General features: G+C 41.7%; 1 protein-coding gene across 10 annotated transcripts in view; it reads left to right on the forward strand.

Moving 5' to 3' along the window:
* Positions 1-16,114, forward strand: part of LOC116406495 (lysine-specific demethylase 5A-like) — a 58,843-nt gene that overhangs the window by 2,188 nt on the left and 40,541 nt on the right. For 2 of the 10 annotated variants that reach the window (XM_031892302.1, XM_031892304.1), the window contains 2 exons: positions 3,603-5,247; positions 8,312-8,389. In XM_031892302.1, coding sequence (XP_031748162.1) covers positions 5,227-5,247; positions 8,312-8,389 — 99 coding nt within the window. In that variant the 5' untranslated portion in view covers positions 3,603-5,226. Of the gene's footprint in view, positions 1-3,408; positions 5,248-8,311; positions 8,390-16,114 lie in introns of those variants that run through there. The other 8 variants (XR_004219950.1, XM_031892308.1, XM_031892305.1 and 5 more) reach the window with 7 other exon arrangements.

Consider the following 16,114-nt stretch of genomic DNA (forward strand, 5'->3'; position numbering starts at 1 on the left):
CCCTCTCCTATAAATATATCAGTCTCTTATTCAAACCAGTCCCTGGTTGTTAAGGTAATTTGAACCCTAGCAACCACATGACTGCTGAAATTTTAAACTGGAGAGCTGCTGAACAAAAAGTAAATTCATAAAAAAAAATGAAGACCAATTGCAAATTGTCTCAGAACAGCAGTCTACATTATACTAAACTTTAATTAAAAGGTAAACAACCCCTTTAACCCCCCTCCAGCTGGACCAGTCCCAGAGTTGTCTATAGGAGGAGCAAAAAGAAGCAACTACAGGTATAGAACCTGTTATCCAGAATGTGCAGGACCAAGAGTGCGCAGGATAAGGGGTCTTTCCGTAATTTGGATCTCCACATCTAAAGTCTACTAAAAAAAAAATCAATAAAGCATTAATTAAATCCAATAGGATTGTTTTTTCTTCCAATAAGGATTAATTATATTTTAGTTGGGATCAAGTACAGGTACTGTTTTATTATTACAGAGAAAAGGGAATCATTTAACCATTAAATAAACCCAATAGGGCTGTTCTGCCCCCAATAAGGGGTAATTATATCTTAGTTGGGATCAAGTACAGGTACTGTTTTATTATTACAGAGAAAAGGGAATCATTTAACCATGAAATAAACCCAATAGGGATATTCCAATTTCCAAGACCTTTATTAATTGTCGCACAACATATGTAGTCTATGCTCTCACTTGTCCGTGTAACAAAGTTTATGTGGGGCGGACTATAAGATCAGTGGGAAGTAGGGTTAATGAGCACATCCGTAACAGTAAAGCAGGGAGAATGAACCATGGGGTATCGAGACATTTTAAGCTGTTTCACAATAATAGTGATCCCAAAGGGATATTCTTTATGGAAGTGTAAAAATAATTGTATATTTATTATAAATAAATCAATGTGTTACATCAAAGTAGATGTAGTATAGAATAGTATGCAGGCGGGTATATAGAGGGGGTTGGCCCATAGGAACCCAATAGTCCATGAGGAAGCGCAGAGCGCGAAACGCGTCGGACTGACTGGAGAGAGGACCCGTATTGACAGACTCGGCACCTACCGGTGACGTCACCGAAGGGAAAGGAACAGCGTGTGAGTCGCATCCCTCAGCCAATGTGCCTCTCTCTGTCTTATCCCTAGTAAGTTCCCGGCCGGGACAAGGGGGGTTGTGTATTTGTTCTTATGCCCAGTTAGGGCTCTGTTTTATTGTGTGCTTGTAGTTACTTGGAGGCTATGAGATAATTGAATACCATATAGTGTGCAATTTTATCTCTATATGCACGCCTGCATTCTTAGTATTTGCACAGAGTAAGAGGGAAAACAAGGGTTTTATTTGTGTAACTTCTTTATTAAATATCCCTCAGTGGGGCTAAGAGCCATATATTGGCTATAGGCGGTGTAATACTGCATCTGATATCTGGAGAAGTTAATTAAGGATCCAATTAATTGTTTTATGGTGTTTTAAGCTCCTCACTTTTTTATTCTAATAATTGGGATATACTGTGGGATTTTTAATTCAGTGTATTTCTATTGATTTTCCCTCTTGATTTCCTCATATATGGGTCAGAGCAATGAATTCTCTTTTAAACACTCTAATTGATTTCTCCTGAGGGAATGATATGCATTAACTGGGAATTCAATAATAAATCATTGGGAAGTAATACATGGTTTCTGTTACTATATTTAATGTCTTCTGCCCTATGTGATTTTCTCTTGTATATATAATCTAATTGGTATTTTTAATTAGTGGTGTATATGATTTTTTTTTTATTATTTAAAATTGATTCTACTTTGATGTAACACATTGATTTATCTATAATAAATATACAATTATTTTTACACTTCTTTGGGTGTTTTTAGCGCCAATTCCTTTGGAGATAATTTGTGTATGCACTATAGGATTAGTAGGGAGGAGGGCAGCTACATCTAATTATTAATGTTGGTTAATGGCAATTTAGCACTGCAAAAATATATATATTTTTTTTTTCTCTTTCTTACAGTCTTTCCTTCTAGACCTTAATATCTATATTGTTGTGTTTTGTAATCTTTAAAGCGCAGATAAGGTTTGCCTTGATATTCTTTATGGGACTGGAGCATATTTCTCCCAAGTTAAGAGGTGGAGACGGATTTACTAGATTAAGACAAGGAGAAAACGTTTGGATTTTTAAATTGAATACATTGCATCCGGAAGGACTCAATGTAGATTTGGACTTGGCGGCATTTTAAATTCAATTTTAAGCTTATTTTTGGTCAATTATTGGATTCCTGGTATTTATTTATTTCTAATTTATCTACATTTTAAGTAGGAATATGCTTGATATGGGCTGTTTTAACGAGACATCTCTTTATTTCTTTATGATTAGCGGTTAAGTAGTATATAAATAAATGAATAATAAATAAACAAACATACAACTCTCCCAATCTTTGGGGAGAGGGATGATGGGTTATATATGGGTAATATAAATTCTTCCATCTGACACAATGCCATAACACCATGGCCTTTTGCGCTAAAGAGAGAGGTGTTACTATGGCAACGCGTGTTGTTTCCATTGTACATATATCGCTTTACCAGCGCTAGAGCGCTAGATTGAGTTCCCTACAGTATTTCCCATAAGTTTTACTCTTGCAGCCCCACTATGTATTAGGCGCTTCTACATTCACTTACTGGAGGTTCCCCTATGTCTAGTTACCCACCCTTATGCCTATTCTAATAGAGGGAACAAAAAAAGCACAATAAAAGCTCTGGGGGTGCCAAATAAGAGCTACGATTGGTTAGGGGGTCAAGTGCGGGGTATGGCACATTATTTAGCATACAGACCTATCCAATGGCGCTATAGCTGTGCATAAATGTATATAACCCCTGCCCCCAGATGTCACACTGTACGTACCTGTACCTGTACCTGTACCCCACCTTACGAGCTCTGGTACAAGCCACTACGCGGGTCCCCTACCACCAGTCACCTCACCCCTAACTCTACCATCCAAACAACCCGCCTCCGCAAGATTAACCAATCACGCACCCAGTTCAATCCAGAATCATTGAAGCATCCAATCCGCTAGGGCGATACTTGAGTCGGCCCGCCCGCCAGGTGTCTTCTGGGAATTGTAGTTTATTCTATCGCCATCCACATGTGTTTAAACTACAATTCCCTCAGGTTTAGATTCCAAAACGAATACCCGATATGCAAAGGAGAATTATGACAACATGTCTTTATCTTCATAACAGTATATGTATTATAATTTCATTAATACATTATAATTATCATTGTTAATGAAAGATTTTGATTTAACTATTCCTCTACATAGGAAATAGGCGTGTGAACATTTGTGACACTTAATTCCATTTTTATCCCCCCCCCCCCCCATTCGCAGCCATTCTATAGATTACACTCCAGTTCTGGAATTGTAAAAACTTTTAACACACGGATGAAACAATCGTTTGCAAAACCAGGTGAAGATCTCCTTTATCTAAAGGAAGGTTCATGTAGCGCCATCTATCGGCTGTTTTTCACATTACGGGCTCTTTTATTAACCAAATAGCTTTAACTAGCACGGAGGGATACCTGGAGATTTTACAACCAGCCTCTTTAATCCTTTAGGGCCCCAATTTCACATTACAAAGTTGCATCAGGACTTTATGGACCTAGGAATGATACGGACTGGAGCCTGGAATTTACTGTAAGTACTGGATGTGCTGAAGGAGCTGCTGGGCTTCAGGAAGGGGACTGGGTACTAGGAAGCCCCAGGGGGGAAGTTGCCTGAGAGGGGGCACATCATTGGGCCTTTCAAAACGAGGCTGCAGAGACCCTAGTGGCACAGACTGGGGGCTTTCTGGTAGGAGGTGTCTGTTGAAATTAGAAATTAATTCTAACTTAGGGAATTGCTACAAGGTGACTCTGGGACTTGGGGTGTCATAGTCAGGTAAGTAGTGGAACTTTGGCACCCTGAGTACCCCAAGAACTGAAATAAAGAGCTCAATATATTATATGGAACTGGGGGTTGGATATTTGGGAGTCTTGATTGTCCCAGCAAAAGTAACTAGTAGTAAGTAGTGGAACTTTGGCACCCTGAGTACCCCAAGAACTGAAATAAAGAGCTCGTTATATTATATGGATCTGGGGGTCAGATATTTGGGAGTCTTGTTTGTCCCAGCAAAAGTAACTAGTAGTAAGTAGTGGAACTTTGGCACCCTGAGTACCCCAAGAACTTAAATAAAGAGCTCAATATATTATATGGATCTGGGGGTCAGATATTTGGGAGTCTTGATTGTCCCAGCAAAAGTAACTAGTAGTAAGTAGTGGAACTTTGGCACCCTGAGTACCCCAAGAACTTAAATAAAGAGCTCAATATATTATATGGATCTGGGGGTCAGATATTTGGGAGTCTTGATTGTCCCAGCAAAAGTAACTAGTAGTAAATAGTGGAACTTTGGCACCCTGAGTACCCCAAGAACTGAAATAAAGAGCTCGTTATATTATATGGATCTGGGGGTCAGATATTTGGGAGTCTTGATTGTCCCAGCAAAAGTAACCAGTAGTAAATAGTGGAACTTTGGCACCCTGAGTACCCCAAGAACTGAAATAAAGAGCTTGTTATATTATATGGATCTGGGGGTCAGATATTTGGGAGTCTTGATTGTCCCAGCAAAAGTATCTGCCTGCCTCTGTGGCAGAATTAGGGGACTCTGTGGGCTTCACAGGGGGGTTCCTGCTGTCCCGGGGGCTGTAGAAGATACAGTAATAAAAGCCACAGGGAGTACCTGTAGATATTGGGGTGCAAAGTTAGCCCAGTGTCACAACCACCAGCGAGGGGAATAAAGTGATCTTTTTGTCAACAGTCTCAGGGAATCCCTAAGTGTTAGACTGTATTTGCTTCCTCCGTTGTTGGTAGCATCAGGCACTGGTTACTGAGGGAACAGGAGAGACGGGGTGTAAATCCGTGGCTGTAGTGAAGGATCACAGAGAAAACTCGATGAGGGACATTACTTCATGACAGAGAAAGGAGCCTCTGGCTTTATCCAAGCAAGATCTGGGATGCTTATCCGCACTATACCGCTTGTCTAGTTCTATACCCACCTGAGGGTTAACACTTGTTTGGAATGGCCGCCTACATCGAATTTGTGCCCCCTCCGGAATGCCCGGTGTTCGAGCCCAGCTGGGAGGAATTCTCTGATCCCCTGAGTTTCATCGGACGCATCCGACCGATTGCTGAAAAGACAGGGATATGCAAATCCAACCTCCCAAGGTAAGTCTGATAGATGGATGTTATCAGTACACTGAGAGCCTGAAATAATTCCTTATGGATAAATGATGCAGTTGTGACAGGGAGCTGATACATACTGTGTGCAAGTCACATTATATAAGTTTTATTATTATATATATATATATGATTATAATAAGTTCACACAGGCTGATGACAAATGTCAGATGTTTGATTAGTCTTTGCTCTTGGTCACATTTTTTAGAAACCAATGACCCATTGGTTGGCATTGCTGCTTTACGGTCAGTTTGATTCCAGCCAGGGCACTATCTTCAGGGAATTTTTATGTCCCCCCCCCCCCCCCCCGGTGGATTTTCTTGCACTTTCCAAAAACATACGGGCAGATTGAGGTGCTCCTGATACTGACTTTAGTGTGTGCGTAAAATCGGCACTTCGATTGTAAACTTCATGGAGGCAGGGACTAATTAGAATGATGTATAAGGGTGAGGGCAGTGGTACATGGTACACAAATCTTTGTCGTGGGCAACAAATCTCCCCGCATTGCCATCCCACCGGCTAGCATTTAAATCACCAGTGGGATGCTTCACTGCGATGTCGCACAAAGTTGTCTTTGGAGGAAACTTTGAGCGACCGTGGGACATCGTAGCGACGCGTATGCCATCCCACCGGCAATTTACACTCTAGCCGGTGGGATGGCATTGCGGGAGGATTAGTCTCCCATCACTAATCTCCCTGTGTACCACTGCCCTAAAGACACACTGGGCTACTAGTAGCAGCTACTTTTTCAAGCTACTGAAAATCCCTTCCATGGACAATACCGAGAATTGCCTCTGCTAAAACACACGTAGAGACAGTTATCAGTAAATGATCAGCATTGTCTATTTTAGTAGCCATGACAAGTAGCTGCTACTAGTAGCTCTGTGTGTCTTCACCCTAAGAGAGCTGCAGAATATGTAGGTGCTATATAGGCAGAGGATAATGACTACATGCCCTGTTGTGCAAAAAAATGTACCCCATGACATGTGAGGCATAACTTGAGGGTATGTACCCCAAAATTCTATCATGCCCAAAGTGTGTTTGTTTGCATTTGTAAGGATTACTTATGTATACAGGCCATATGGCCAAACATCATGGGGAAAGTGTCCTCTATATAAATTTGCTTTATGCATGTTCAGAGTGGCTAATGGCCGACTGCATTTACTGTTTTGGGCTATCGCATATGGTGCAGTTTCAATGGATAATATTTATTCTATTATTTGATATTATATTATTGTTCTAACAATCAAAGAAGGCAATAGTCAGTGTAAGGCGCTCTGCCGGGCCGGCGCGTTCTCCTACCTTAGTTCGCGCCGGCCGGCAGACGCGCTCTGGTATGGGCCCACGCTTCCGGGTTCGGCGGGGACGGCGCGACGGTACTGCGCATGCGCGATGACGCGCGGACATGCGCAGTTGCGCGCCTTGAAGCTTTGGGCGCCATCTTTGTACAGGTTTTTAGTTCTTCCGGTTCCCTTCTGTTTTGGCGCCAAAATACTGCTATTTAAACCCCTTCCTTCAGTGTTTCATTGCCCAAGCTGGCTTCTGGTTTATTGTCAGTACCTGCTTAAGCATTTTGTTGTTGTTTTCGGTTTTGACCTTTGCCTGTACCCTGACCACGATTCCTGCTACCTGCCTCGACCTTTTGCCTGTGCCCGACTACGATTCTTGCTACCTGCCTCGACCTTTGCCTGTACCCCGACTACGATTCTGCCTTGCCTTGCCGGTACCCCGTTTTTGTCTGAACTCTGAAAGTTTGCAGGACCCCAGCTTGGACCGCAGCAGAAAGTTCCGGGGCCCCAAAAGGGCGTCGGTGAAGACCGGGAAGGGCTGGGAGTTCCTGTTATACCGTAAGAGTCAGACTTTGCATCCAGCGGTCGCACACTGGTTCCTAACTAACTTGAACGTTACAGTCAGCCAGTAGTGGGTGATTGTGTCCAAGCTGAAAGGTCACTATAATCAAACCATTAAAGTTTAAGTAGTTAAAGAAGAACTTTTGTATTATTTTTTGCTGAAAGAGGTGGAGGACCTAGTCAGCAGGGTATTGTACCAGGGTTTTTGCTCCAATGATTACAAATGGAAGGGAAGTCCAATTACTGAAATGAATCTTCTCTGCCATTACTTTGTAGTCTATTTTTCCTAAAATCCCAACACTGCAGCTTTAGTGTACACATTAGGGTTATACCTGGGGTTTAAGTAGGGATGCACCGAATCCACTATTTTGGGGTTTGGGCGAGATTCCTGGATTCTGAACCGAATCCTGGATTTGTTGCATCCCTAGTTTTAAGCTGCAGTTTGCTGCTTCTAGATAACAGCCACCAGTGTCGGACTGGGGTGCCAAGGGCCCACCAGAAAACCTTAGGCCCACTGTCCAGACCACCATTCCTTCCCAGTTCACTCACTTTCTTTAATTTCTTAATTACTTATTTTTACATACTATTATCTATCCTTTCCTTTATTTCTTTTGTTTCTTCTCATAGAATTGAGTAATGGCCATGGTGTAGGCATACAAGGCAAATGGTTGGGTGAGCAAGGGGGCCCACTGGGAGTTTTTTTCCTATGAAGTCTGTATTCTATTTATTTAATTAAAAATAAATCCTATACATATTATTTGTGTGGGTTTATATTATATAGGTACCTTCCTGACACCTGTAGGTATTTAAACTGTTTAAACGTTTAGCAGAGCTATTACTTTAACCATGAAAATGCTTAATGCCAGCAGTAATCCCCTAGTGTGTCTCCCCTGCTGATTTAGTAGCACAGGCAGGGTTTATATTATTTGTACTTCTGAAGGCAAGGTTCAGAATTACTTCTACAACTTGGAACTTGGGCAGGTACTGCTCCAAATACATTGTTCTGAGCATCCCTTTGCAGGACAAAACTCATAATTATCCTTTATTTTCTCTTTATAAAAGGTATAGAAAAGAAAACCTAGAATTTCCCTTTAGTTTGCCTGTGCGCTTTATAGATTTATTCTTAGCCCCCTAGAGAGCCAGTTTTGGTTATTGGCACAGTTACAGCTTAGCTTTATTGCTTTTATGTTCCTTTATCTCAGGACTGGCAGCCGCCCTTTGCCTGCGATGTCAAAAGCTTCTGCTTCACCCCTCGGGTACTGCGCCTCAACGAACTAGAGGTAAGGTTTCTGTGATTATTGTGCTGGGAATAAACCCAGATCATGGTTATTACAAACTGCTGTTTTTGTAGCTACATTAACATGTTGGAACTTGAGGATATGGACATTAACAAAATTGTTAGTTAGAAGCTTGACCAACTTGGGTTGGTTTTCCATATCCCTATTAGTTATATACAGATATTTGGATTTAAGGTGGCCATACACCTTCAGATCCGCTCGCTTGGCGATGTCGCCAAGCGAGCGGATCTTCTCCCGATATCAGGAGAATCCAGGCTAATTTGATCGTGTGGCCAAACGATCGAATTATAACGACGGGTATAGGCAAAGTCGGTTTGGGGACCGAATCAACGAGCCGATACGGTCCCCCATCCGACTAGATTTTTTAACCTGCAATATAAACAAACGTGTATGTTTAACCTTTTTAGTGCCATAGGACGTAGATTCTACGTCCTAGGTACCAAGGGACCAAAGTGCCATAGAACGTAGAATCTACGTCCTACAGCACTAACGGGTTTACAAGCGCTGCGCTCGCTTTTAAAGCAGTGCAGCGCTTGTAAAGCCTGCACAACTCCCTAGGCAACGAGCAAATGAAGACATACTCACCGATCCGGTCCCCCAGCGCCGCCGATCCGGTCCCTCAGCCAATGACAGCAGTGGACACGCATTGATGACGTGTCCACTGCTGTCCCATTAATTGTCGCTGCCCCCGCGTCGCCTCTTCACTCCTGCTGCCACGTGAGACTGATGGAGCCTCCCTGCTGCCTTCCTGCTGCGTTCCTGCTGGATTGGTCGCCCTGATCGCCTGCCTGCATTGTGTAAGCTGAACTACAACTCTCTAACCACTGTTTATTTTGCTTATTTCTATCTCAACTGTCTAAAATTTTTTTTTTTTTTTTCCATTTCTTCTTCTATCTTTGTCATTATTACACTTTTACACACATACACACTTATTTACAACTTTCCCAAGCACACACAGACACTTACACACACACTTACACTTACACTTTTTTTTTTTTTTTTTTTCTTTCTTTCTTTCTTTTCTTTTCTTTCTTTCTTTGCTTTCTTTGGCAGTCTTTTTTTTTTACTAAAACTTTATTTCTGATCTATAATTATCTGATTTATTTGGTTGCATTTTAGTGTTTTTTTGCATTTTCATAATTGATTTCTGTTTTTGAATTATTCTATTGCACTGTAACTTTTGTATTGCTATTGGGTGCTGAATTTGCAGTGACATTGGTGGATCCAGGGCTCTGACCACCGATTTCATTGCAATAATTGTTCTTCTGTTGGTTTGAGTGGTTTTTATTTGAATTTACTGATTTTATGGTGTTTTATCTTTGCATTGTTCTTTATTGTGTATTTAGTGCCCCCAAAAAGGTTGCTTTTTCAGTGACATTGGTGGATCCAGGGCTCTGACCACCGATTTCATTGCAATTATTGTTCTTTGATTGCTTTTAGTGGTTTTATTCCATTTTAACTTCATTTGATTTCAGTTGTTCTAGAAAGGTCCAGAGGTGCTAAGATTGTTCTGGTAGTTTCTATTGCCAAGGGTTAGGCTGATGCCACACATGGCGTAGGGCTGATTTTTTCAGCAAGTGGAAAAACGCTTGCCGAAAATTCAGCCCTACGCCTGCTACTTGTGCCTGCACCCGAATGAATGGAATACACTCGGGTGCAGGCACATGTAGCCGATATACGCATGAAAACGCAAGACTTTGCATTCTCACGCGTTTTCATGCGTATATCGGCTACATGTGCCTGCACCCGAGCGTATTCCATTCATTCGGGTGCAGGCAAAAAAAAAAGGGGTGCATAGAGTGCAGCCCCAATATTATGCATTGTCAGGTTTGGCGGCCATGTACTTATGTGCACCCATACATATGGGGTATCGTTTTATTCAGGGGAACTTGCAGATTTATGGTTAGTAAGTTTTTGGTAGTTGCCATGGAGATTTTGGGGAGAAATCTAGGTTTGTATCTGGTTTTTCCTTGATTTCTGACCAAAGCGCTGACTTCTGCAAGGGACTGCGGCCACAATTTTCCATGTAGAAAGAGGAGAGTGGCGTCTCTGAATAGCTGAAGCTGTGCACTTTTCATAAATATATAGTTTGCGGGGGTTATTTCACAGGTATGGGGGTGTTTAGACTAAATAACTGCAGGTAGAGCACATAGAGCACAGACCCCCCTTATGCATTGCCCCTGTTTGGGGGCATTTGGTGGCCACGTCTTTATGTGCACCCATACATATGGGGTATCGTTTTATTCAGGGGAACTTGCAGATTGATGTTTAGTAAGTTTTTAGTAGTTGCCATGGAGATTTTGGGGAGAAATCTAGGTTTTTTATCTGGTTTTTCCTTGATTTCTGACCAAAATCTAGGTTTGTATCTGGTTTTTCCTAGATTTCTGACCAAAGCGCTGACTTCTGCAAGGGACTGCGGCCACAATTTTCCATGTAGAAAGAGAAGAGTGGTGTCTCTGAATAGCTGAAGGTGTGCACTTTTCGTAAATATATAGATTGTGGGGGTTATTTCACAGGTAGGGGGGGTTAACACTGAAAAACTGCAGGTAGTGCACATAGAGCACAGCCCCCAAAATTTCAACTGAAATTGCCCTTATGCATTGCCCCTGTTTTGGGGCATTTGGTGGCCACGTCTTTATGTGCACCCATACATATGGGGTATCGTTTTATTCAAGGGAACTTGCAGATTAATGGTTAGTAAGTTTTTGGTAGTTGCCATGGAGATTTTGGGGAGAAATCTAGGTTTGTATCTGGTTTTTCCTTGATTTCTGACCAAAGCGCTGACTTCTGCAAGGGACTGCGGCCACAATTTTCCATGTAGAAAGAGAAGAGTGGTGTCTCTGAATAGCTGAAGGTGTGCACTTTTTGGAAATATATAGTTTGTGGGGGTTATTTCACAGGTATGGGGGTGTTTAGACTAAATAACTGCAGGTAGAGCACATAGAGCACAGCCCCCCCTTATGCATTGCCCCTGTTTGGGGGCATTTGGTGGCCACGTCTTTATGTGCACCCATACATATGGGGTATCGTTTTATTCAGGGGAACTTGCAAATTGAGGTTTAGTAAGTTTTTGGTAGTTGCCATGGAGATTTTGGGGAGAAATCTAGGTTTTTTATCTGGTTTTTCCTTGATTTCTGACCAAAATCTAGGTTTGTATCTGGTTTTTCCTAGATTTCTGACCAAAGCGCTGACTTCTGCAAGGGACTGCGGCCACAATTTTCCATGTAGAAAGAGAAGAGTGGTGTCTCTGAATAGCTGAAGGTGTGCACTTTTCGTAAATATATAGATTGTGGGGGTTATTTCACAGGTAGGGGGGGTTAACACTGAAAAACTGCAGGTAGTGCACATAGAGCACAGCCCCCAAAATTTCAACTGAAATTGCCCTTATGCATTGCCCCTGTTTTGGGGCATTTGGTGGCCACGTCTTTATGTGCACCCATACATATGGGGTATCGTTTTATTCAAGGGAACTTGCAGATTAATGGTTAGTAAGTTTTTGGTAGTTGCCATGGAGATTTTGGGGAGAAATCTAGGTTTGTATCTGGTTTTTCCTTGATTTCTGACCAAAGCGCTGACTTCTGCAAGGGACTGCGGCCACAATTTTCCATGTAGAAAGAGAAGAGTGGTGTCTCTGAATAGCTGAAGGTGTGCACTTTTTGGAAATATATAGTTTGTGGGGGTTATTTCACAGGTATGGGGGTGTTTAGACTAAATAACTGCAGGTAGAGCACATAGAGCACAGCCCCCCCCTTATGCATTGCCCCTGTTTGGGGGCATTTGGTGGACACGTCTTTATGTGCACCCATACATATGGGGTATCGTTTTATTCAGGGGACCTTGCAAATTGAGGTTTAGTAAGTTTTTGGTAGTTGCCATGGAGATTTTGGGGAGAAATCTAGGTTTTTTATCTGGTTTTTCCTTGATTTCTGACCAAAATCTAGGTTTGTATCTGGTTTTTCCTTAATTTCTGACCAAAGCGCTGACTTCTGCAAGGGACTGCGGCCACAATTTTCCATGTAGAAAGAGAAGAGTGGTGTCTCTGAATAGCTGAAGGTGTGCACTTTTTGGAAATATATAGTTTGTGGGGGTTATTTCACAGGTATGGGGGTGTTTAGACTAAATAACTGCAGGTAGAGCACATAGAGCACAGCCCCCCCCTTATGCATTGCCCCTGTTTGGGGGCATTTGGTGGACACGTCTTTATGTGCACCCATACATATGGGGTATCGTTTTATTCAGGGGAACTTGTAAATTGAGGTTTAGTAAGTTTTTGGTAGTTGCCATGGAGATTTTGGGGAGAAATCTAGGTTTTTTATCTGGTTTTTCCTTGATTTCTGACCAAAATCTAGGTTTGTATCTGGTTTTTCCTTAATTTCTGACCAAAGCGCTGACTTCTGCAAGGGACTGCGGCCACAATTTTCCATGTAGAAAGAGAAGAGTGGTGTCTCTGAATAGCTGAAGTGGTCTATTTTTAATCAATATACAGTTTATATGGTTTTTTTCACAGGTAAGGGGCAATTTTGTCTGAAAAGCTTTGAGATGTGCACATAAATTGCAGCCCCATTATTATGCATTGCCCCTGTTTTGGGGCATTTGGTGGCCACGTCTTTATGTGTACCTATACATATGGGGTATCGTTTTATTCAGGGGAACTTGCAGATTGATGTTTAGTAAGTTTTTGGTAGTTGCCATGGAGATTTTGGGGAGAAATCTAGGTTTGTATCTGGTTTTTCCTTGATTTCTGACCAATGCGCTGACTTCTGTAAGGGACTGCGGCCACAATTTTCCATGTAGAAAGAGGAGAGTGGTGTCTCTGAATAGCTGAAGGTGTGCACTTTTCAGAAATATATAGTTTGTGGGGGTTATTTTACAGGTAGGGGGGGTTAACACTGAAAAACTGCAGGAAGTGCACATAGAGCGCAGCCCCCAAAATTTCAACTGAAATTGCCCTTATGCATTGCCCCTGTTTTGGGGCATTTGGTGGCCACGTCTTTATGTGCACCCATACATATGGGGTATTGTTTTATTCAGGGGAACTTGCAGATTGATGTTTAGTAAGTTTTTGGTAGTTGCCATGGAGATTTTGGGGAGAAATCTAGGTTTTTTATCTGTTTTTTCCTCGATTTCTGACCAAAGCGCTGACTTCTGCAAGGGACTTCGGCCACAATTTTCTATGTAGAAAGAGAAGAGTGGTGTCTCTGAATAGCTGAAGGTGTGCACTTTTCAGAAATATATAGTTTGTGGGGGTTATTTCACAATTAGGGGGGTTATCAATGAAAAACTGCAGGAAGTGCACATAGAGCACAGCCCCCACATTTTTAGCTGTAATTGCCCTTGTGCATTGCCCCTGCTTTGGAGTGTTTGGTGCCCATGTCTTTATGTGCACCCATACATATGGGGCATCATTTTATTCAGTAGAAATTTGTCTTTCAAATTTGCCTTTGTTAGAAAATTTTTATGAGATTTTTTTTGTCAAATCCACATTTGATCATGCGTCCAAGTTTACGTTTTAGAAAAAAAAAAATGTCAAAAAACTTCCAAATTTCACAATGCACTGACAAAAGGTATTTGGCTTTTGAGTGAAAACTACATTGCACCTAGAAACCTGAAGGTCTGTAGTTTCTAAAGATACCAAACATGAGGGGATATTTTAGATTTACATATAAGTTATGCTGCATCAACTGTTACAAGTGCTTTTCCGCTTTGTTCTGGTGTGATATTGTACTAAGTATTTCTTTAGTTTGGGGGTTACTTCTGGACAGGAACTGTGGGGTACCACCACATATTTGGTATCGTTGGACTTGGGAGTATCAGGGCTTTTACAAACAACAAAAAAAGTGAGTAAAATTAACTTTTCTATGGAAAAAAAACTCAAAATATACAGAAATTTTTCATAATTTTATTTTTTTTTTACATAATTCACCCAAAATACACATCATATCTCCAGAAAAGTTATAAAATTTGGTATGTATGTCGAAGCCCAATTAGTGACGAAAAAAACGATATATAATTTCCCTAGTTTCATGGAGGTTTTCCTACCAAAAACATTGTTAAAGCGAATGAGTACAAAATGCTTAAAAAACGTCTGGCACTGGGGGGAACCGAAATGACGAATTCGGCTGGCACTTAAAGGGTTAATTGACTTTATGATCTTGCATTGTTAAAATGCGGATGTGGGCAGAAGTCATTTATAGAGACTGGAATCACACTGCATAACATCATAACTCCCTGGCAGCTTAAACAAAAGCAGTTCTAGCATGGCTTCCGATTCAGCAGGGGAATAGGGAAGAAGTATAGCAGGAGGGCCACCTGTTGGGTATCCCATCCATAAACTAATGTGTCAGCTTGGATATGTGGCAAGGACAAAAAGACACAGCAGTACAGATTAGGTACATGACGTTTCCCTTGTTATGATATAGGCTGGAGATATCCTGTGCATTTGCATGTTTTGTTTATTCCTCTTAATTACCTGCCATGAAGGGAGTGTATGGAGCCAATTGCACACCTGTTGTGCCAGTTCCGCTTGCTTATGCTGCACAGTGATGCAGCGCCTCCTCCCATGCTATGTTCCCTCTCCAGCAATTATGTGTATGTCCCCTGGGAGGTGAGTAGGCCACCTTATTAAAAGCCACTAGGCTGCAACAGGAAAGGATTAAGCTATAGTCCAATACACACTTTTCCCCCTTGATGCCCAGGAGACTAGAATATTCTTCATTTTCTGCAAGATTAAGGGTGAAGACACACAGAGCTACTAGTAGCAGCTACTTGTCGTGGCTACTAAAATAGACAATGCTGATCATTTACTGATAATTGTCTCTACGTGTGGTTTAGCAGAGGCAATTCTCAGTATTGTCTATGGCAGGGGATTTTCTGGCATTTAGTAGCCATGAAAAAGTAGCTGCTACTAGTAGCTCTGTGTGTTCTTCACCCTTAAGGTTGTAACCCTTAGACTTTATTGAAAACACTGTGAATTTTAACTACAATTCCAAAAAGAGAAAAGGAAGTTAAAAAGTCCAGTGTGTTATAGACCATATTGTTGGTAACTTTACTTCGCTGGACAACTGCAAGTGGCTATGTATATGTTTGGCCGTAATACTGATTGTATTGTAGAACTTAAATATAGAAATAAGTGTTCAGGTTTGATGTTAGAATTAGGGTAGACAATTTACAGCAGCTTTCCACCTATAAAGAATGCTTGGGAGTTGTAGTTCACAGCAGTCGTAAGGCTATAAGTTCATTACTCTTTGCTTTAGTATAGTATGTTATCTGCAGGCTTGCACCCTGACTGTCGGAATTTTCTTTCATCCAGGCAATGACCCGTGTCAAACTCGATTTCTTGGATCAGCTGGGAAAAATTTTGGGAGCTGCAAGGTTCCGCGCTCAGAATTCCAGTGGTGGATGGCAAGCTGTGGGTGTGTATGCACTGAGCAACGGTGGGCGTGCAGGGACAGGTGGTTCTGCAGATAAACAACATACGCATTAGCATCTTGCAGTGTCTTCTGCGCCAGGATTAAATGGTTTACTGTAATTAAATAACTGCAGGAAGTTTATATAATTACACCTTTCTAAAAGAACAGAAAGGGCCTTATTGCCCAGAGCCATCCGTAGACTGTTACCCTTCTTTCCTTTTTCACTCCAGGTGGTTTCCAGTGAGGGGGGATTTGAGGTTGTCACTAAAGAGAAGAAATGGTCTCCAGGTGGGGCATC

This window comes from Xenopus tropicalis, chromosome 8 (assembly GCF_000004195.4).
Source record: "Xenopus tropicalis strain Nigerian chromosome 8, UCB_Xtro_10.0, whole genome shotgun sequence".
In the NCBI taxonomy this organism is placed as follows: Eukaryota; Metazoa; Chordata; class Amphibia; order Anura; family Pipidae; genus Xenopus; species Xenopus tropicalis.